The sequence below is a fragment of the Microtus oregoni genome, unplaced genomic scaffold (assembly GCF_018167655.1).
Source record: "Microtus oregoni isolate MIOR12 unplaced genomic scaffold, Mior012 000040F_ref0000088, whole genome shotgun sequence".
Classification (NCBI taxonomy): Eukaryota; Metazoa; Chordata; class Mammalia; order Rodentia; family Cricetidae; genus Microtus; species Microtus oregoni.
Genome location: NW_024543207.1, coordinates 23,099,226 through 23,120,503, shown reverse-complemented (window position 1 = coordinate 23,120,503; position 21,278 = coordinate 23,099,226). Strand labels below are relative to the sequence as shown.

The 21,278-nt window shown below is 40.2% G+C and overlaps 1 protein-coding gene across 7 annotated transcripts in view; it reads left to right on the top strand.

The window, feature by feature from the left end:
- The window catches only part of Ezh2 (enhancer of zeste 2 polycomb repressive complex 2 subunit), a 62,606-nt gene that overhangs the window by 2,492 nt on the left and 38,836 nt on the right, over positions 1-21,278 (top strand). For 6 of the 7 annotated variants that reach the window (XM_041632124.1, XM_041632122.1, XM_041632121.1 and 3 more), the window contains exon 2: positions 20,727-20,850. In XM_041632124.1, the coding sequence (XP_041488058.1) occupies positions 20,734-20,850 (117 nt within the window). In that variant the 5' untranslated portion in view covers positions 20,727-20,733. Of the gene's footprint in view, positions 1-20,218; positions 20,268-20,726; positions 20,851-21,278 lie in introns of all 7 variants that reach the window. The other variant, XM_041632119.1, reaches the window with a different exon arrangement.

Here is a 21,278-nt window from a genome sequence, read left to right as displayed (position 1 = left end):
CTCAAATCTGAAATTCTTTTTGCTTTAGGATGACCTTCATAGTTTGAGGTTGTATGCTCAAGAACTTTAGATTTATTTTGTTATTACCCTTTAAATAATAAAGAAGAAAGTAGATTTGCTTTTGAAAAGCCAACAAGGAAAGTTCCTCTGCTGATACAATGAATTATGGGCTAATTAGAAATGGTTTATCACTGGGCAGTGGTGGCACACACCTTTCTTGAAAAACCAAAAAAAAAAAAAAAAGAATTGTTTATTGATTAGCTTTGAAGTCATTATGTCACTATAAATATGAAGAGTCTTTCTGTGAATTAGAAGTTATGGGTTGGTGAAATCTTTTTTTTAAAATTGATTTTATTGAGCTCTACATTTTTTTCTCTGCTCCTCTCCCTGCATCTTCCCTCCTCTTCAACCCTCTCTCAAGGTCCCCATGCGCCCAATTTACTCAGGAGATCTTGTCTTTTTCTTCTTCCTGGGTTGGTGAAATCTTTACAGTGGGGCACAGGTAGAAAGGAACAATACATTAAATCAAGAGAAAGGTCCAGCAGATTGTGTACTTTATTTTGGAGAGGCCATCCCAGAATTCCTAGGCACACTTATGTCATTCCCACAGGGTTTTATTCCTACTTTTATTATAGCACATATCAAATGATTCAGTTGTCTGTGCGTCACGCTGTATAAGTGCCTTGGGACAGAGGTTCTGCCCTAGTTTTGTTTGTATGCCTAACACCTAGGTTGGTAGTTTCCAGAGAGCCGAGATTTTAATAATCAAACGAATTAAGGAAAGGAAAAGATACACTGAAATAACTTGGCCTTTGAGTACTGGGGTTATAGACACATGCCACCGTGCTACACTTTCTGTTTTTAAGACCAGACCTTGATTTGTAGCTGTGTCTGACCTGGAATTTGAGGTCCTCCTGCTTTAGCCTCTTGAGTACTAGGTTTGTAAATGTGCACCACCATGCTCTGCTTTTCCTTTTTTTCTGCTTTTTCTTTCTTTTCCTCCCCCCCCTTTTTTTTTGGAAGTGGATCTTGATTTGTTCAGAATAACCTCAAACTATTGGCTGTCAATGATCTTTCTACACCTTAGCCTCTTGAGTAGCTAAGATTATAAGCATGTGTCACTGTGCTTAGCTTGAAGATGGCCGGTCTTATAATGGAAAGATATCTTGTTGGAATTAATGAGTTCTTTACTGTAATAACTTCAGGTAAGTTGTTTTGAAGCTAAAACTGGAGGAAGCAGTGCCAGTGTCATTATGTCACTTACTAGGCTGTGGTCTTCATCGTTCTTTGATGGTCCTGTATACTGCTGTGCACCTCTGCAGCCTGCTCTTCATTCTTTCTCAATGGCAAAAGTAGAGATAAATCTAGTAAGATCTCAAAAGTTATCTTAGAAGTTAGAGCTGATTCTTTTCTTTTTAAAAAAAATTATTTATTGGGCTGTCTGGATAGTTCAGTGGACAAAAGTGCTTGCGCCAAGTCTCGTGATCTGAGTTTGCTTCTCCGTGGACCCACATGGTGGAGAGAACTGTTTGACTCCTGCAGGTTGTCCTTTGACCTCCGCACCAAAACACACACACTCACACGCATATACACAATTTAAAAATTATTTATTTTTTTGTGTGTGAGTGTACATGAGTGTGTGTGTGTGTGTGTGTGTGCGCAGGAAGCCAAAATTGGGTTTCCAATCCATTCAAGCTGGAGGTACAGGGATTTGCAAGATGCCTGGCTGTTATCTGGGTGATGATCAGAATGCAGGTCCTCATGATTGTGTAGCAAGTGCTCATGACTGATGAGCCATTTCATCAGCCCATGTAGCTGATACATTTCTAAAATGGTCACATAGTTCCATACTATAGCAGAATATACCCCTGTGACACAAAAATATGGCAGAAATGAAGTGAGAAAAGGGATTTCTACATAATGAAATGAGACACTATATAATGAAGTTTTGGTCAGTGATACCATGTATATGATATATATATATATATATATATATATATATATATATCATAATATTATTGCTTAATGACAATGTAGCTGTTTCAGTTTGTGTAAGTACACTCCAGGTGTTACAAATGTATCTCTGTCATTAAACAGTTTATGACTGTGATATTAAAATATCTACTGTTGCCATATTTTTTAAAAATTGTGACATGTTACTTTATTTTTAATTCATTTGTCAGCAGATGACAAAATACAGTCAACGCCTACCTACTCAGTAAGATATCCTGACATAAAAGGGGTGAGATTCTGACACGTGGTGTAACTTACAGGGACTTTGAGGACCTTATGCTAAGTGAAATAAGCCAGAAGCAACTTTTTATTTACTTTTAAGATGTATTTGTTTTTATTTTATGTGTTTTGAGTGTTTGCTTCCTTGTGTGTATATGTACCGTGTTTCTGCCTGGAACCCATGGAGGCCAGGAGAGTGCATTCTTTATATCCTGGCACTGGTGTTACAGATGGTTTTATGAGCTACTTGTGAGTATTGGGAACAACTTGTCCTCTGGAAGAGTAATCTCTCTTAATAACTAAGCCATCTCTTTAGCTTATTAATTTTTTTGTTGAAATTTTTTTTTAATTTTTAAAGATAAAAGCTGGGTGTGGTGGTGCATGCCTTCAGTCCCATCATTTGGAGTCAGAGGCAGGTGGATCTTTGAGTTCGAGGCCATCCTGGTCTACAAATTGAGTGTCAGAACAGATAGGACTGTTTCACAGAGAAACCTACCTTCAAACAAACAAAACAAAACAAAAAATTTAAAAATAAAAATGTAATTACATCATTTTCCCCTTCCCCTTTCCTCTCTCTAAGTCCTCCCATGTACCCCTCCCTTGCTCATGGTCACTTTCTCTGTTATTAGGGTGTGTGTGTGTGTGTGTGTGTGTGTGTGTGTGTGTGTATTTACCTAAATATATAAATACAGCACTCAGTCCATTTAGTGTTATGTGTACATACATGATTTCAGGGCTGATCATTACTGGATAACCAATCTAGGGTCCTCCTCCTGATTTCCTCCCACTCAGCATTCTTCATTTGCCTGTAGTTCTCTGTTTAGGGGTGGGACCCCGAGATTTTCCTCCTCCATGTTAGTATGTCTATTGGTGTTGTACTTCAGATCTTGTTTAGGCAGCTATATTATTGAGCTATCATGAAGATGCTTTCGTATTACTTCTAGGAAACATCTCACTGCAGATTTCCTGGTCCTAAAGCTCTTAACATTTTTATTCCCCCTTTTTAGATATATTCCCCGTTCTTTAGGTGCAGGAGTTGTATCAATTGGAGCTGGGCAACACATGATCACTTGTTCTCTGCACTTTGACTTGGTGTAGTTTCTATTTGTTGAAAAGAGAAGTGTCTTCAATGAACGATAAGATCTACTCTTATCCTGTTGGGCTCTGGTGCAAGAGGTGCTGGACCTAGATGGGCTGCAAGGTTGAATGCATGCCTGGATGTGGCACGAGAAGGGTACATTATAGACTTTGCTAGTCTGAAACTTACTATATCAACTGGGCTGGTCTCAAACTTTGGCTTCTGCCTCCTGAATGCTAGGATTTATAGGCATGCACCGCTATACCAGCCTTGAGACAACTTTCTGTGTGTGGGGTGTATTGTATTTGTGGATATTTGTGAAGCCATAGGTTAATATCGATGTCTTTCTCAGTTATTTTTGTCATCTTATTTTTGAGTAAGATACCATCTTATTTGAAAGAGACAGTCTTTCAAACATTTTAATATGTGGAGCTCACTGATGGAGCTAGGTTGTCTTGTAGTGTAGGGATTACAGACATTTAATGCCAAACCCAAGCTTTTTTTCTTTTTCTTTATTTTTTGAGACAGGGTTTCTCTGTGGTTTTGGAGTCTGCCCTGGAACTAGCTCTGTAGACCAGGCTGGTCTCGAACTCACATAGATCCGCCTGCCTCTGCCTCCCGAGTGCAGATTAAAAGCGAGTGGGATTAAAAGCGTGCGCCACCATCGCTCGGCTCTTTTTTGGTTTTTCAAGATGGAGTTTCTCTGTGTAGCTTTTGGAGCCTGTCCTGGAACTTGCTTTGTAGATCAGGCTGGCCTCGAACTCAACTCTCATCCCACCCAAGTGCTGGGATTAAAGGCGTGCGCCACTACCGTCTACCTAAACCCAAGCTTTTTTGATTTGTTTTGTGTAGTGTGGGTGCTGGGGATCTGGACCTAGGTCTTTATGTTTTCATGGCAAGCACTTTATTGACTGAGCCAGCCACCTTTACAGCTCCCTTGAATTAACTTTTTTTTGAGGCTGAGTATGTAGCTCATTAGGTAGAATGCTTGCCTAGCATTGACCCTAGAGCTACATAAAATCAGCTGTTATAGTACTTACCTTTAATTTTAGCAAATGGAGGCAGGTAGGTCAGAAGTTCAAGGTAATTCTCAACTCCATAGCAAGACTAGGGGTAAGTGAATCATAAATTCAAAATAATTCTCAACTTTAACTGTGTGAGAACCCTGTTTTCAAAACAACAGGGCTGGTAAGATGACTTAATGGCTGTAAAGGAGCCTGCAACCAAGCCTGATGACTTGAGTTCATCTTAGGGACCCATGTGGCAGAAGAGGAGAATCAACTCCTAAGTTCTCTTACTTCTACATATGTACTGTGCAAATACACGAGCCCATATGCATAATTGTAGTAGTAGGACACGCGTTCATTTTCCTGCCGCCCAAAATAATCACTCAGGAACTATATTAATCACAACACTGCTTGGCCTATTAGCTTAAGCATATCTTTGGTTAACCTATTTCTATTGATCTTTATATAGCCACATGGCTGTGGCTTACCTGCAAGGTTCCATTCCGTCCTGTGTCTGGTGTCTGTCTCTAGCGGGGCTACATGGCTTCTCCCTCACTCTGCCTTCTTCTTTCCAGCATTCAGTTCAGTCTTCCTCGCCTAGCTCTATCCTACCCTATCACAGGCCGAAGTAGCTTCTTTACTCATTAACCAATAAAAGCAACACATATACTTCCATACCACATAATATGTATACACACACAAAAAAAATCCAAAAGTATTATTAAAGGAAAACAAAAAACCCTCAACAACTTTTAAAAGCCCTTTCAAAAAAGGTTTATTTTTATTATTTTTAATTATGTGTATGTGTGTGGGGGGGCATGCTTGTGAGTGCAGGTGACCCCAGATTCTAGAGGTATTGGATTCCCCTGGAACTGGAGCTCAGGCAGTTGTGAGCTGCTTGATATTAGTGTTGGGAATTGAACTTGGGTACAGTAGAATGGTAGTTCATGCTCTTTCTTAACTTCTGAATCCCCTTAACAACTTTGATAGAAAACAAAAATCAAATGATCCCATTTATATGAGGTAGCTAGAATAGGCAACTTCTTAGGTTGTCGGTGGCTCAGAAGATAGGTAATGGGTTATTGTTTAGTGAATAGGGTTTTTGTTCAGAATTATGAAATAATTCTCCAGATAGCTTAACAATATTGAATATATATAATTAGCCTTCTAGATCCAGAGTCAATTATCTTTTCCTTGAAAATACTACCAAAAATAGTTCGTGTTGAACAGATAAGTTTTCTTGCTATTTTTCTCTAAGCAATACAGTATAACAGCTATGTACATAGTGTTTGTATTATATTGGGTATTATACGTAATTCAGAGATGATTTGAAGTATATAGGATAGCTAGGTATTGTGGTATACACTTGGGAAGCTGAGGTAGGAGAGTCCCTTGAGTTCTTGAGTTTAAGACCATCCTGGGCAAAATACTGAAACCCTATCGCAAGACAACAGCAGTGGGCCAGTAGATGGCTCAGTGGGTAAAGGTACTTGATGTGTGACAATCTCAGTTGGCTTCCTGGAACCTACATGATGGAAGGAGTTGAAGTTAACAGGCGACTGTGATCTGCCAGGCTTGGATGTTGGGAGCCGAACTCAGGCCTTTGCAAGAACAGCATACATTCTTAATCTCTTAGCCTTTCTAGCCTCCAAATATTTTCTAATTATAAACAGTAATCTACTATGTTATTTGTTTAAAATTTTTATTATTTTTAATTATGCATGTGATTGTGTGTAGCTGTGTGTACATGAGCCGGGCTGGAGTTGTAGACAGTTGCGAGCTGTTTGACATGGCTGCCAGGAACCAGACTCAGGTCCTTCCAGTCCTCTGCAAGAGCAGTTCATGCTCCTAACCTCTCAGCCATCTGTCTAGCCCCTGATCTCTTTTTAGAAAAGGTTTTTTATTTGACAGTTTCACACATATATGTATAATGTATTTTATTTGACAGTTTCACACATAAATGTATAATGTGTTTTCTTCATATTCACTCTCCATTCATATTGCCCTCTTTTATCTCCCTTCCTCTGGACTCTTCCCCAAAAAACTTTCACTCCTGCTTTTGCCCCTCCCCTTTTAATAGTTTATTGAGCTTAATTAGGGTTGATTCCATGGACATGGAATTTACTGGAGCATGGACAGTTTAAACAATATCTACACAACTGAAGAAAATGACTTCCCTTTCTTTAGTAACCATTAATTTCCAATAACTCCTCAGCTAGGGATGAAGCCTCATGAGCTCTGCTTTTGTTTTTTGAGACAGGGTCTCATGTAGCTCAGACTAGCTAGCTTTGCACTCCTGATCCAAGGGATTAGAGTTATTTGCTAACATGCTCAGCTACTTTATTTTATGTAGGAAAAAATAATAACAAAGACTAGAAAGACTAGAAAGAAGAGCCTGTTATTGGTAGAGAAAGGTGAACTTGGGCGTTTGGATATTGGGTTTTGATTTAAAGTTCTGATCTCCCTCCACTTGTTTGCTCGGGGCAGCATAGGGAATGCAACCTAATACTTCCTGTTTGCTGCCACTGTCCTACACCCCAGCCTACAACTTGTTTTATGTAAGGTCTACAAATTAAGAATATTAGCATTAAAGAAAAGAGTTGTAAAACAGTGGGCCCTTCAAGATTAAATTATGTAAGGGAGACTGCTGTGTCCTCTGCCAGCCCTGAAATAGTTACCATGTAACCTTTTACAGGAAAAATTGTTGCCCTTATCAGCATATGAAGTTATCACCCTTATACATCTTTTGTCTTTATTTTTTAAAAAACTGTGTGTATGTCTGCGTTTGTGTCTCTCTATCCACCTTTATGTGGGTTTTGGTGATTGAACTCAGGTTGCTAGGTGTATGCAGCAGGAGCCTTACTGGGTGAGCCATCTTAGCATCCTTCCCCAGGAGTCTTTTGAACATTGTAGGGTAACTTTCTATAAAGAGAGCTTCCTTTTCAAGCTTTGAGTATTGTCACATTACTTCCTAGAACGGCATTCAGTTTTCATTTAACAGTACACTTTACTGAACTGTGATTTGTATATAACGCACAGGTTGAGGAGTTTTGTCAAATGTATACATCAGCACTGGCACCTATCTCATTACCCCTCAACTGTTGATCAGATTTCTCCTGCTCAGGACTTTACATGAGTACAGTAGACTGTTCTTTTGTGACTGGCTTCTTCCATCCAGCATGTTTTTGATGTATATTTATACTGTAACTTACAGTATTGTGTTATATGAATTTTCTAGGTTTTTGTTCGTTCTGTCTGTTGATGGACAAATGGAACTCTTTAGTTCTTGGTTATTAAGGAAGCTGTTGCCGTTTGCATGGATCCTTATTGCCCACATTTTAGTTTTTTTTTAATATTTATTTATTTATTATGTATACAGCATTCCTTCCATGTATGTCTGCAGGCCAGAAGACCCCATTATAGATGGCTGTGAGCCACCATATGGTTGCTAGGAATTGAACTCAGGACCTTTGGAAGAACAGTCAGTGCTCTTAACCTCTGAGCCATCTCGCCAGCTCCCACATTTTAGTTTTTGTTGAATCATTGCCTCCAAGTTGAATTGCGGTGACATGTTGTACATACTGATTTCACTTCAGAAGAGACGACCACGCTTTCCCACGGTGGTGGGCCTCTTATGTTGGCAGTTTCAGTTCTGGTGGAGATGGCACAGGGACTACAGTGTCCCCAGTTCTCACCGAGTTCGGTATTGGTAGTCCTTAAATGACAGTTGTCTTGAGACTGGGATAGAGAGATGCTTCAGCAGTTAAGAGCCCTGGTGGCTGCTCTTCCAGGGGACCGAGTTCAATTCTCAGCCCTCACATTGTAGCTAAGAGCTATGGGTAAGTCCAATCCCAGGGAACCTAATACCCGCTCTGGGCTTTTGAGGCATTTCACACATATAATACACATATATATTATATAGGCAAAATCATCCCTAAAAAGTTTTAAAAAAAATTGATGGCCATCTAAAATGTTAATTATGGTAATTTTGATTTTCTGAGGCAAGGTCTCACTCTGGCACAGGCTTGCCTAGAACTTACTGTAGTCTAGGTTGACTTTAAATTTCATTCTCAAATATTTGATTTTGGTATACTGTTTTCATTTTGTAAAATATCAGTCTGTTCTTCTACAACAGTTAATTTTGCCCCATAACAATTTCAGCTTTCTCTCATTAATGTATCATTCTCCCCTCTTGTGTGGTCATGCCATTCATTGTTGAGCTAAATTTGCCATGGCTGAAGAATCAAGTAAGAAACTGGTAAAGCTAGCATTCTGGGTAATGTACAGAATAAACATTTATCTCCATCAGTCAATCAGTCATTCAGTCTGTCAAGTCTTCTTGTTTATAGGAAATACAGCTCCTATGAAAATACCTAAGGAAGCCGAGTGGTGGTGGCCCATACCTTTAATCTCAGCACTGCCTCCAGGTAGGCAGAGGCAGGCGGATCTCTGAGTTTGAGACCAGCCTGGTCTTTAGAGGGAGTTCCAGGACAGCCAGGACTACACAGAAATCCTGCCTTGAAACCGCTCCCCCCCTCAAAAAAAAGATAACTAATGAATGAAAAGATTGCTATGAGATAGTCAATTGCTCTTTTCTGGATTATTTTACAATTTTAATATGTCAAGATACTGTCTAGCCTGTGGTTCAAAATATTTATTTTCCTGTCCCAGTTGAATTAGAAGGCTCTTCAGTTCAGAGACATATGCTGCTCAGTTTTTCTCAATTCCAGTCCCTTCACTTAAAAAGTTCGTCTTTATGTAGAGCTTGGGAAGGGTCGTTGGACGTGGGAGGCACTAGAGAGAGGTTTGACAGGTTTATATTAACCAGAACCCTGCAAACTTGAGAGCTCTTTTCAGTAGCAGAAACTGAAATTATTGTGCATATATTTTTTTCATTTAAAAGGTTATTTAATCCATGGCCAAAACTTTAAAAGAAAATTGAGATATGGTGCTTCACTGTGCTAGTGCCACAGTGCGTTCACAGCTGGCTACAGGGTCCCTCACCTGGGCCCATGCTCTCCTGTAGGCCCCTGGGCATTTATGCTTAAAAACCCTGAGCCCTGACCACTGGGTAACACACACCCAGGAGGCCCAAAGGCCCCCAAACTCCCAAATTTTCTCCCATCATCACACTGGGGGGACTATTAAGAGGTTAATCTGCCTTTTTTGAAGGCCAGTCCATACTGCATTTTTTTTTTTTTTTTTTTTTTTAACCAGCCATGTCCACCCACCCAGGCTGAAGCTCAGACAATCATCGCCAGCTGCTGGGCATACTCCATGACCTGTTTGGCCATATCAGTGGAGAGGATGGTGGTGTCTTCTAGCTTCTATTGCTGGCTGGCAAAGCTGTAAGAGTTGTTAGGGCCCAGGACCCAACCTCACTTCTTGGCATAGTCTGTCACCTTTTTGGGTGTCTTGAAGAAGAAGATCTGGATAGCTTCAGCAAAAGGGATTGAACCATTATTTAAATATTGCCCTTCCTCCTGAATGTAGAGTCTGTAAGGGGGAGCCAGCAAATGGGCTTTCATGGCCATTTTCTATCACATAGCGACTTTTCTAACTCATTTTATTATTACAAGAATTTCATTTAAGTAATTATTAGACTTGATTAAAGCCAGAAAGTTTTAGAAATCCCAGCCATAAAAAACGAGGGGGTGGGGCAGAGGGGTGGATAAGGAAGGAAACTGACAATTCTGCAAAGTTACCAAGTGATCATTTGTAGGAACCAAATTTATACAAAATGTTTCAAGTTATCTTCAAGTAAGTTAAAAAGTGTCACAGGGCGGCGGCGGCGGCGGCGGCGGCGGCGGCGGCGGCGGCGGCGGCGGCGGCAGCAGCGGTGCACGCCTTTAATCCCAGCACTCGGGAGGCAGAGGCAGGTGGATCTCTGTGAGTTCGAGACCAGCCTGGTCTACAAGAGCTAGTTCCAGGACAGGCTCCCAAACCACAGGGAAACCCTGTCTCAAAAAAACCAAACCAAACCAAACCAACCAACCAAACAAACAAAAAAAAAAGTGTCAACAAGTCCAAACATTTTATCTGTTTTAGTGTTTTTTTTTTTTTTTTTTTTTAATCACAAAGACTGAGGACTGGAAAAGAAACAAAAACTGAGTGAGATAGTTGCTGTTCTTCAGGGAGTGGGAGAGCTGACAGAAATCATCATTCAAGGCCGCCTTCCAGTGTTGGATGTTAATAATCTATAGAGAAGCTTCAGTGTATTTAGTTTGTTGACATATGAGTACCAACCATGTGCTTGTGAGAAATAGAACTAACTATTTGTTGGACCTCTGATGTGCCTCCTATAGATGAAATTTCTCAGTGAAACAGTGCTCTTTAGAAAACAACAACGCAGAACAGTGCTGGGGGTGGTTTGATGGTTAAATATGTGCTTAGTATACACAGATCCCTGGGTTTAATCCACTAGAGCACCACAAACCAAACCAAACCACATTGTAGCACGATTAATAAAAACCCAGAGACTGATGCTGGGGTTCAATCTGAAGGTCAGAAAAGCAAAACAGCCAGCCACTGGCTCTTACCTCTACCTCAGTCTGAAATGGCGATCCTTCCTCCAGGAATCTCAGAATGAGACTGTCTGAGAGCTGTTTCCTCCTGTTTTATAATTCTCTCTAGTGCTGGGATTAAAGGCATGCACCACTACTGCCTGGTTTCTATGCCAAACTAGTGTGGCTACTGGGATTAAAGCGTATGCCACCACTGCCTGGTCTCTTAAGACTGACCAGTGTGGCTATTTTACTCTGTCTGAACTTCAGGCAAGCTTTATTTATTAAAATACAAATGAAATAATCACTATACCACGTTTATATTTTTGTTTTTTTAGAAAGATACATTTTAAAGTATTTATATAATTTTATGTGCCTGTGTTGTGCCTGACAGTATGCATGTATTGCATCCTGTTGGTTCAGGAGTCTACAGAGGTCAGAAGCATGGGATTCCTGGAATTGGAATTACATACAGATGATTGTGAGCTGCCCATGTGGGTACTGGGAACTTGTGTTCCAGGCAGTTGTGAGCCACCTGATGTGTGCTGGGAACTGAACTTGGGGCCTTTTCTTTTTCTTTTTTCTTTTTTCTTTTTTTTTTGGTTTTCGAGACAGGGTTTCTCTGTAGCTTTGGTGCCCATCCCGGAACTAGCTCTTGTAGACCAGGCTGGCCTCGAACTCCCAGAGATCCGCCTGCCTCTGCCTCCCGAGTGCTGGGATTAAAGGCGTGCGCCACCACCTGGGGCCTTTTCAAGAGCAGTAAGTGCTGTTAACAGCTGAGCCATTGTGTTTACTGTTTTAAAGTGTTTGGTTCACTAATGTTAAATATATTCACACTGATGTGTAACAGATCTTTAGAACTTTTATTTTTTTTTTGTCCACAACCTTTGGAAAGTACTTTTTTACTTTTTGTTTCTGTGAGTTTTTTGACTCTTAAGTTAATGTGAAAAGAATTGTGTTTTGGGCTGAATTTCAAATCATTATAAAAGGCTCACGCATGTTTATTAATCAAAATTAAGTACTATTACAGTCAACACATTTTTTGCAAGCAAGATTTTTTTTTTTGAGATGGTCTTGCTATATAAGGCTGGCTTGAAACAGATCCCCCTCTTGAGTTTAAAGGTATGCACCCCCATGCCTGGAATAGAAATAAATTTCATTTCTTTCTATTGTGTATAAAACAAAACAAAAAACTGCTCTACGTAATGGATTATGATGTATCAGGATCCACTCTTGACTTGTCAATAATGCATTGGTGTCTCATTAAGGAAAGAAAAGCACTTCCTTTTGGAGTTGTTTAACCAACAGAGTGGTTCTTCTACTTGATACCCTCTGTGTTCTGTCCTCTGTCTGTTGCATGAATCTGAACCTGTACCTGCTGGAAGACCTGTCTTGTGAATCTGTCCCTGTGTCTGTTGTATGAGCTGTGTGCCTGTCATATCAGCTGTATAGGTCTGTCCTTCGCTCTGTATTTATTGAAATGCACAGAAAGCATCACATGGTGAAGGAATAGGATACTTTTAAAGAAATCTTTAACAGAGTTTTACAAGGGATTAAGTCACTGGCTCCAACTGAACCCAGCTAACCCAGATAACAAACATCATTGCTTATCAACCAATAACCACAAGTTGCTTTCAACCTTTATGGTAGATTTTAGGAAGTTGCTTTCAACTTCTGTATTTGCTGCTCTCAGGAAATGACATACATGTATTACTCTGGGTCAGGGGCATGGAAGAATATACAATTTAAGATTCCAGCTATACATTAGCTTCAGTTGTAAAAGTTGATTATACGGGAAATCCAAGGCAAGTAAGGTTGGGTGTTACATTGTTCTCTTAAAGGCAGGTAAACAATGTGAGTACACAGTAGGTTAGCAGTCTTAAGTCTTACGTGACCTCAAGGTATATTATTAACTTGGGTGTGAGGTCCACCAAAAGTTCCAGTCTTTTAGAATGGAAGAGATGTTTTCAGAGTATTGCATTGCTACACTCCGTGATTTGACAAACTTTTGGAAAGTATTTTTTGCATTCTGCTGGCTATGGAAATGTTTTCCCTCCAAGAAGTTGTTGAGGTACTTGGAGAAGTGATGGTTGGTGAGCGAAAAGTCAGGGGAATATGGTGGATGAGGTAAAAATTCATAGCCCAATTTATTCAACTTTTGAAGTATTGGTTGTGTGATATGCAGTCAGGTGTTACTGTGGAGAAAAATTGGGCTTTCTGTTGGCCAGTGCTGGCTGCAAGTGTTGTAGTTTTTGGTGTTTGTTGTTGATTTGCTGAGCACACGTCTTGGACATAAAGATCTTTTCAGGATTCAGAAAGCTGTAGTGGATTGCAACGTGGCCATAACCTTTTGGTGCAAGCTTGGCTTTGGGGATTACTTTGGAGTTTCTTGGTCTAACCATTGAGCTGGTTGTCCTGGTTGTGTATAATCCCCCTCTTTTGTATATCACAGTTAGGTGGGGAAATAGGTAAGTGCTGCATAGACAAAGAGAGGAGAGCAGTTCAAAACATCAAGTGTTGCCTTTTCATCATGAGGTACCCAGTTACTGGAATGTTTGCACCTTTCCAGTTTGTCTCTAATGCGGATGACCATTGGGTGGTGCACACTGAGCTCTGGCAGCTTCTTTTGTAGTTGTGAGATTGTTCTCAGTTGGCTTTGTCAGCTTCCAATGCCAGTCACTTCATTCCTCATCTTCAAGGCTTCATCTCCTTTACATATCTTGTTAGACTGCTATTTCCTGGTACACTCTGGAGCAGTTACTAGGTCAAATGTGTGCTGACATTTCAAGCTGTCTTTGTTGCTTTGTGACCCATTTTGAACTTGAATAATGAAATCTTTTGAATTTACCTTTTGTCTAACATCATTTCAAGTAGTACAAAATAAATGTAAAATAGCAATGAGTAAGTCATAGAAAAAGACTTAAAGCAAGAAAAACACATTAAAATGATGTATAACAGAACCATGTTTATTTAACACAGGTCAAATTTCAATAAGTTAAAAACTGAAATTACTTTCGCATCAACTTTGTATGAATGGAAATGGACTATCTGTCCTCCTGTGATTGGCTTGTTTTCCTTAGTGTATGCGTTCGTCTGTGTTGTAGGGAGTGCCACAATTTTCTTCTTTTTTTAATCAAAAAAATTGATGGCTTATTCTGATCATGGTTGCTTCTCCCTACTAGTCCAACTCCAAATCTTTCTGTCTTTAGAAAGCAAACAGGCAAAATGAACAAACAAACAAAAAATCAAAAACTAAAAACCCTAGAATTGTCTTTTTAAAAGGCATTTTACTATCCCATGATAGATATAAACCATATTTTCAAATCTGTTATATTATGAGCCAATGGACATGTGCGTAGTTTCTGTCTTTTGGCTATTTTGAATGGTGCTGCAATGCATATTGGACAAATTCTTCCCCCTGCTCTGAATTTATTCTCCCCTAACCCTTTACTCTGGCTTCTGCTTTTATCTCCCATATGCTGGCTGTGATTGGAATTCTTTTGGTTATATATTCATTCAAATTGGAGACTGCTCAGTCACAAGGTGATTCTCTTTAAGTTTTGAGGAACTTCAGCACTATTTTCTATAATGAGTATGCCATTTTACAGCCCCTCCTTACCACACCTCATCCGAAACAAAGGTTCCAGTTCTGTTCCCTAGGCTGGCCTTGAACTCAATATGTAGCCTAGGTGACCTTAAACTTAGGGTTAACCCCTTGCCTCCTAACTATTGGGATTACAAGCATGTTCCACTATACCTACTAAGTATTTTGAGACAGACTCTTCCTACTTCTCTCATGCTGTCTTGAACTCATGATTTTCTTGCCTCCACCATCTCCAGGTTGTGTGTTGTCATTTTCAGTTCATTTTCTGTTCTTTGTATAGTGGTCGTCCAAATGTGTCAGTGGGTTCTGTTGTTTTTAGACAGTCTCACTGTGTATCTCTGGAACTCAATATGTAGACCAGACTAGCCTGGAGCTGGAAGAGATCTGCGTGGCTCTGCCTTCTAAGTGCTGGGACGGGCAAGAACCGTACCTGACTTGTTTGTTTAGATTGCACTAGGGCTTCTCAACATCTTTCCACGTGCTTTTGCTTTGCAATATTTTACTTTTGAATTTGTTGAAAATCATGCATTTTAGTGTAAAAGTAAATCTACACTTAACTGGGGAAAGGAGCATCTTCTCTTAAGTATATATAAAAAATTGTCTTGGGTGGGTGAGATAGCTCAGTCAGTACTTTTCATAAGCATGGAGACCTGAGTTTGATCCTGAGAATCAATATGAAAAAGCTGGGTGTTATGGTGCATGCTTGTCAAACCAGGGTTGAGGAGGCAGCCTAACCTCGTCATAGAGTTTCTTGTTTCGGTAAACAGGGTGGTTGGTACCTGAGGAACTATACTCAGGTTAATACAGGCTATGCATACATGCACACACACCTGCGCGCGTGCACACACACACACGTGTACCCACATGAGCATGCAGATACACATACACATGTAGACAGTTTGCATTATGTGAACTTTATAAGTTCTTTTAATTTATCATTCGGTAGCAAAAAGCTACAGTAGTATTTGAAATTCTAATTTAGATGTATTATATTCAAATTGTTTTATAGTATAAACAAAGTTAACAAGTTTATTTTTAAATTCCTAACTTGTTTTATAAGATATGTGGCTGTCAAAAATATTTAAGAGCCAGGTGGTGGTGACACACACCTTTAATCCAAGCACTCAGGAGGCAGAAGCAGGTGGATCTTTGAGTCCAAGCCCAGCCTGGTCTACAGAGTTATCCAGGACAGCCAGGGCTACCCAAAGAAATCCTGACTTGAGACCTCCCACCCTAAACAAACAACAACAAACACAGGAATGGAGGTTACAGAGATGACTCAGTGGCTAAGAGCACTGGCTGCTCTTCAGAGGAATTGGGTTCAATTCCCAGCATCCACATGGCAGCTCACAACTGTCTGTAACTCTAGTTCCAGGGGAATCTGTCACCCTCACACAACACACATACAGACAGAACACCAGTGCACATAAAATAAAGATAAATAAATCTTTAAAAAATATTTTAGAGTCAGGGAAGGTGGGGGAAGTAACCTTTCTAAATTAATCAGTGTGGACTTGTAGCTAATGGAAATGCTGCTTGAACAGCATAGAGGAAGTCAGTGTTAGAGTTTTCCCATTTCTCTCCTTAAGTAATTTTATGTCTTTGGAGAGTATTTGCCTACCAGAAATAGAAAGCTTAAGTATGCATAAAGATGATGCTTATTTTTTCCTTTGAGAACATGGTTTCATGTAACTGAGGCTAGCACTGAACTGCCTGTCCTGCTTGCCTTGGATTACAGGCATTCACTGCTATTTCCATCCACTGTTAAATAAAAGTAATTTCTCGGAGGGTCTGCTGATAAAATTGAACATTCTGATCAAAAGCAAAAAATGAGAAAGAAAGGTCTTATTCAGCCTAAATTTTTTTTTTCTATTTCTTTTTTTTTTTTTTTTTGGATTTTTCGAGACAGGGTTTCTCCGTAGCTTTATTGGTTCCTGTCCTGGAACTAGCTCTTGTAGACCAGGCTGGCCTCGAACCCACAGAGATCCACCTGCTTCTGCCTCCCGAGTGCTGGGATTAAAGGCATGCGCCACCACCGCCTGGCTTTGGCCTAAATTTCTACACCAAAAACTATCCCTGAGGAAAATGAGGGCAAGAACTCAAGACAGGAGCGTGGAGGCAGGAACTGAGGGGAGACCATGGAGGAGTGCTGCATGGATAGCTTGGTCCTCATAGCTTGCTCAGCTTGCTTTCTGTAATGCCATTTTTTTAATTATATATGCAGTGTTTTGCCTGCAGGCCAGAAGAGGGCACCAGATCTCATTACAGATGGTGTGAACCACCTTATGGGTGCTGGGAATTGAACTCAGGACCTCTTGAGACTAACAAATTGAAAAAGGCTGGTGAGATAGCTGAGAGGTTAAGGTGCTTGCTGCCACGCCTACAAACTGAATTCAGTCCCTGGGACCCTCATGGTGGAAAGAACTGAAAAATGTCCTCTGACCTCCACATGCACCATGGCAAGCGTGTACCCTATACACACAAAAGAAATACTAAAAAATGCTGTTGGAGACAGATGTGTTTTTCAAAATATGTCATTTTATGGCAGCCTTGTACTATAAAAGCTTTCATTTTATTGTCTTCATAACAACAAAATCAGCTCAGAACTGGATCACTTGGCCCCTTCTCTTATTGTTGTCCCCCCCCCCCCCCCCGATTTCAGAATGCTTGAATCTTTTACTAGCCAGCATCATCTTAGAGCAGCAGTTAGGCTCAGCATACTCAAGCTTGCACAAGCTTCTTTGTAGTTTTAGTATTTTTTCAGAAAGCAGGCTTAGTGTGCCCATTGTAGCTACTCTTTCCTGTCGTAATGCCTCTTTCCCTGGGCATACAGAGAATCCTTGACCTTCATGTGCTGTGGCACTTCATGGGGCTGCTTCTTAGTGCGTATCTTGCAGAAAGTCTGGTGGGTCTTAGGCCATATACAGGGTGATATTGAGACAGAAAAGCCAAAGAGTAAAAACATGGAGAATCTTATACTTTTTTTGGGTTTGGATTTGACCCTATTTAGCCTGATATTTAGTTAAGAGTCATGGTTAAAGCTGCTAATTTAGTTGGAAAGATAAGTAGTTTGTGTATCAGTTTTCCAGTCAAGTACAAAAAAGAACATTTATTAGACAAGAGAAAATAACTGCTGGCTTGATTAGCAAGGACTTAAAAGAAGGTATCAAGGGCCACAGTACTGCTTGGGAACTACTTTTTCAATTCTTGTAGTCTCTTAGTTGTTGGCAGCTGGGTAAGGAGAGTCAGGTGTGTCTTTTAGGCAACGCTTATATATTCCATGGTGTGGTTTGCACCTGATTTCCTTGGGAAGCATAGAATCCCTGGGATGGTGTTGTCTGGTCACTTAGAGGTTGAAAGCTGTGTTTTACCACTTCATAGGGGCTTCTATCCTTATGGAACAAAAAGGGAAAATGGAGGAAGCGTTTGGTGCAGAACCGAGGTACTGTTCATCTGTTCTTTGTGATGATGGTAACACAACAAGCTTTGAAAAGCCATCCAACATGAGTCAGATACCATCTGTGATGGTTAGAAAGCCTAACCCAAAGTAGTTAGTTTTTTGTGTCTGTGTGTGTGTGTCTGTGTGTGTGTGTGTTTGGGGGGGGGTTGCATGTATTTTTTTTTTCTTTTTTTTGGTTTTTCGAGACAGGGTTTCTCTGTAGCTTTTTGGTTCCTGTCCTGGAACTAGCTCTTGTATACCAGGCTGGTCTCGAACTCACAGAGATCCGCCTGCCTCTGCCTCCCGAGTGCTGGGATTAAAGGCGTGCGCCACTACCGCCCGGCTGCATGTATTTTTTTTAAAGCTCATATAACTGAGTAGTTATTGAAATTGATTTTGCTCTTCGCTTGATGGTAGGGCTCGAGTGTTGTCATTAGAATAGCTCAGCCAGGACCCTATGTGTCCCTGAGATTCATGCTCCTTTCTCCTGGCTTCTTAGGAATTGGGCGCATTTCCTTTTTCTTCATTTCTTTCTTTGTCCTTTCCCCTTCCTTTTCCTCTCCTCCCCTTTACTCTCCTCCACTCGCTCCCCTCTGCTCCTCTCCTCTCCCTTTTCCTCTTTTCTTCCCTCTTTTCTTTCTGGCTTCTGCATAGATAGTCCAGGATGTCCACCCTTCCTTTTCTTCCTTGCAGCAGAGCTAAACCTTACAAGTGGTGTGTTAATAAGACGCAGGTGACTCACTCTGAGTTTAAATTACTGATAAACCTGCATTTGTTTTTAAGTCATTATTGCTAGAGGTAGAGACAGTCTCTGAGATTTTATAAATGAGTAAAAACCTCCTGCTCTTGATAGTGAGGAATTTATTTACAGTGGGGGTAGTGGACAGTGAGAATTATGATTTTTAACTGTTATATGGCACTGGTGGAATTTGGGACTTGTGGAGGAGTCAGCTCTCCACTTCTGATGGACAAGAAGCTGAGAGAATAGGAAAGCACCTGGAAAGTCTTCTTTCAAGGCTGTAGCCAGTGACTTCCTCCGGCTACTCCCACCTCTAGTGCCAACCAGCTGGGGACTAAGTGATCACTTTTCTCTCTGGTCTCCTCTGCTTCAGGGACTGCTCTGTAGTGGCATCTAGCCTGCCACACAGTTAACTCTCAGTTCCTCTGTCTCCTCTTCCGTTTCTATTTGGCTGCCAAGCCTCGTCTTTTCAGAATGTAAATCACCTCTCCTCTCCTTTTATGCTTTCAAGATAAACTTGAAAATCATAGAATTTTATACAGTTAGAAATGTTCGTGTAATCTCTTGAAGATTCAGTATGGTTCTAATACTTGTATAAGAAAATGTTCTAGAAAAGGACACTGGTTTAGACCTCGGGTATTGGCTCTAGAATGTGTTACTTGTCTGAACTATAGTTTCCACATTGACATATAACTGGCTCAGAGTCTACAACTAAAGATAAAGCTGAAGCATTTGCCCCCCCTCCCCCCGTCCATCCGTCCAGGCAAGGTTTCTCTGTGTAGCCCTGGCTGGCCTGGAACTTAACTTAGATCAGGCTGGCCTTGAATTTAGACATCTGCCTGTTTCTGCCTCCCAAGTGCTGGGATTAAAGGCAAGCACCACCACACCTGACCCTGATTTGCCCCTATTATCCTTAGTGATGCGTGAAATGCACCTTTTCACTCTCACCTTCTGCAGCTGCGGTGGTCCTTTTACATGTGCAGGAGGCTGATCGTAGTAGCCCTTTGGATACTGAAACCCATGGATTCCTTGTATAAAATGGGAAGATAATTGACATAACCTGTGCATATCTTCTGTGTACTTCAGATTATCTGTAGTATACTTACTGTAAATAATACAATGCAGACACAGTTAAATAGTTGCTGTTTGTTGTTTACTACTGTTTAGGGGAAATTACCGGAAGTTTGTACATGTTCACTATAGAAGTGACTGTTGTAGACCTGGCTCCATAGAGCCAGAGTGATATGTGGGATAGACAATGCTTCAAGTGTTGGAAATTGGCTAGGCATCTGTGGAGTGGCTGGGCTATAGCAGTGTGTGCTTACCCTCATTTTTTTGTGTGGAACGCATAGTACTTAGTGTGTAATAAATTCAAGTTTTGTTTTGTTTCCTATTTTCTGGAACTTTTTTTTTTCTTGAATATTTTTGAACAGAAATTTGTTGAGTCCATAAATGTGAAGTCTGTGAATATTGGGAGTAAGATTCAGTTACACATTGCTTCTATAATAGCTTTTAAAAATGTATTTTATTTATTTATTTTTTTTTTTTGTATTTTATTTTTTATATGTGGGTGTTTTGCCTACATGTTATGTCTGTGTACCATTGTGTGCTTGAAGCTTGAGGAGGCCAGAAGATGGTGTCAGATTCCTAGAAATGGAGTTAAAGGTGGGTGTGAGCTGGCATGTAGGTTCTGGAAATTGGCCTGAGTCCTCTGGGAGAGCAGCCAGTACCTTTAATCATTGAGCCATCTCTCTAGCCCCTATAATAGCCTTTTAACGATTAAAAACTTAATGTTTTACATTTTTTCTCTCTAAAAATGTGAATTTTGTGGAGTAAAAACTAGCTTGTGGTATAATATACATACTTTCTATAATGAGATCACATTTCTGTAAACCCATTACTATTTAGGATGATAGACTATTTATAAATAAAAATATGCTTTAAATGATGTCATTAAATGAAAACATTCAATGACACATTTCCAAGATCTAACCATACAGAACACATAAGCATTTCTCTACAAATATCAGTAAAAATGTTTTGTTTATATCAGCTTCCTTGGGACTAAAAGATCTTAGTCAACAAATTGGATAAATGATTTTAATGTGAAATCATTGCTTTTAGAATAATCATGGGCCAGACTGGGAAGAAATCTGAGAAGGGACCAGTTTGTTGGCGGAAACGTGTAAAATCAGAGTACATGAGACTGAGGCAGCTCAAGAGGTTCAGAAGAGCTGATGAAGTAAAGGTAATTTTAATCTTTTACAAAATTGCACATATAATTGAAACTAGTTTCCTTCACCCCCCAAGTTAAATAGTTTTTCTTTGAAATGATACATTTCAGTCAAATTTATAGTCATATTTACAGTAAAGTCAACAAAGACTTGAAAGCTGTGGTCCTTGATCTTAATTAAAATGGCATTATGACTGCTTGGTGGAGTGGTGTAGCCTCTAATCCCAGCACCTGAGAGGTAGAGGCAGGAGGATCAGGAGTTCAGGACTGTACTGAGGAGATGGCTTATCAGGTAAACACACTCACTGCCAAGCCTGATGGCCTGATTTGATCTTGAGACCTTCATGGTGGAAGGAGAGAACCAAGTCACACAAGTCCTCTGACTTCCATAGAAGTCCTGTGGCATATACATGTACAGCTCGTGAATCAACAATGTAATAAAA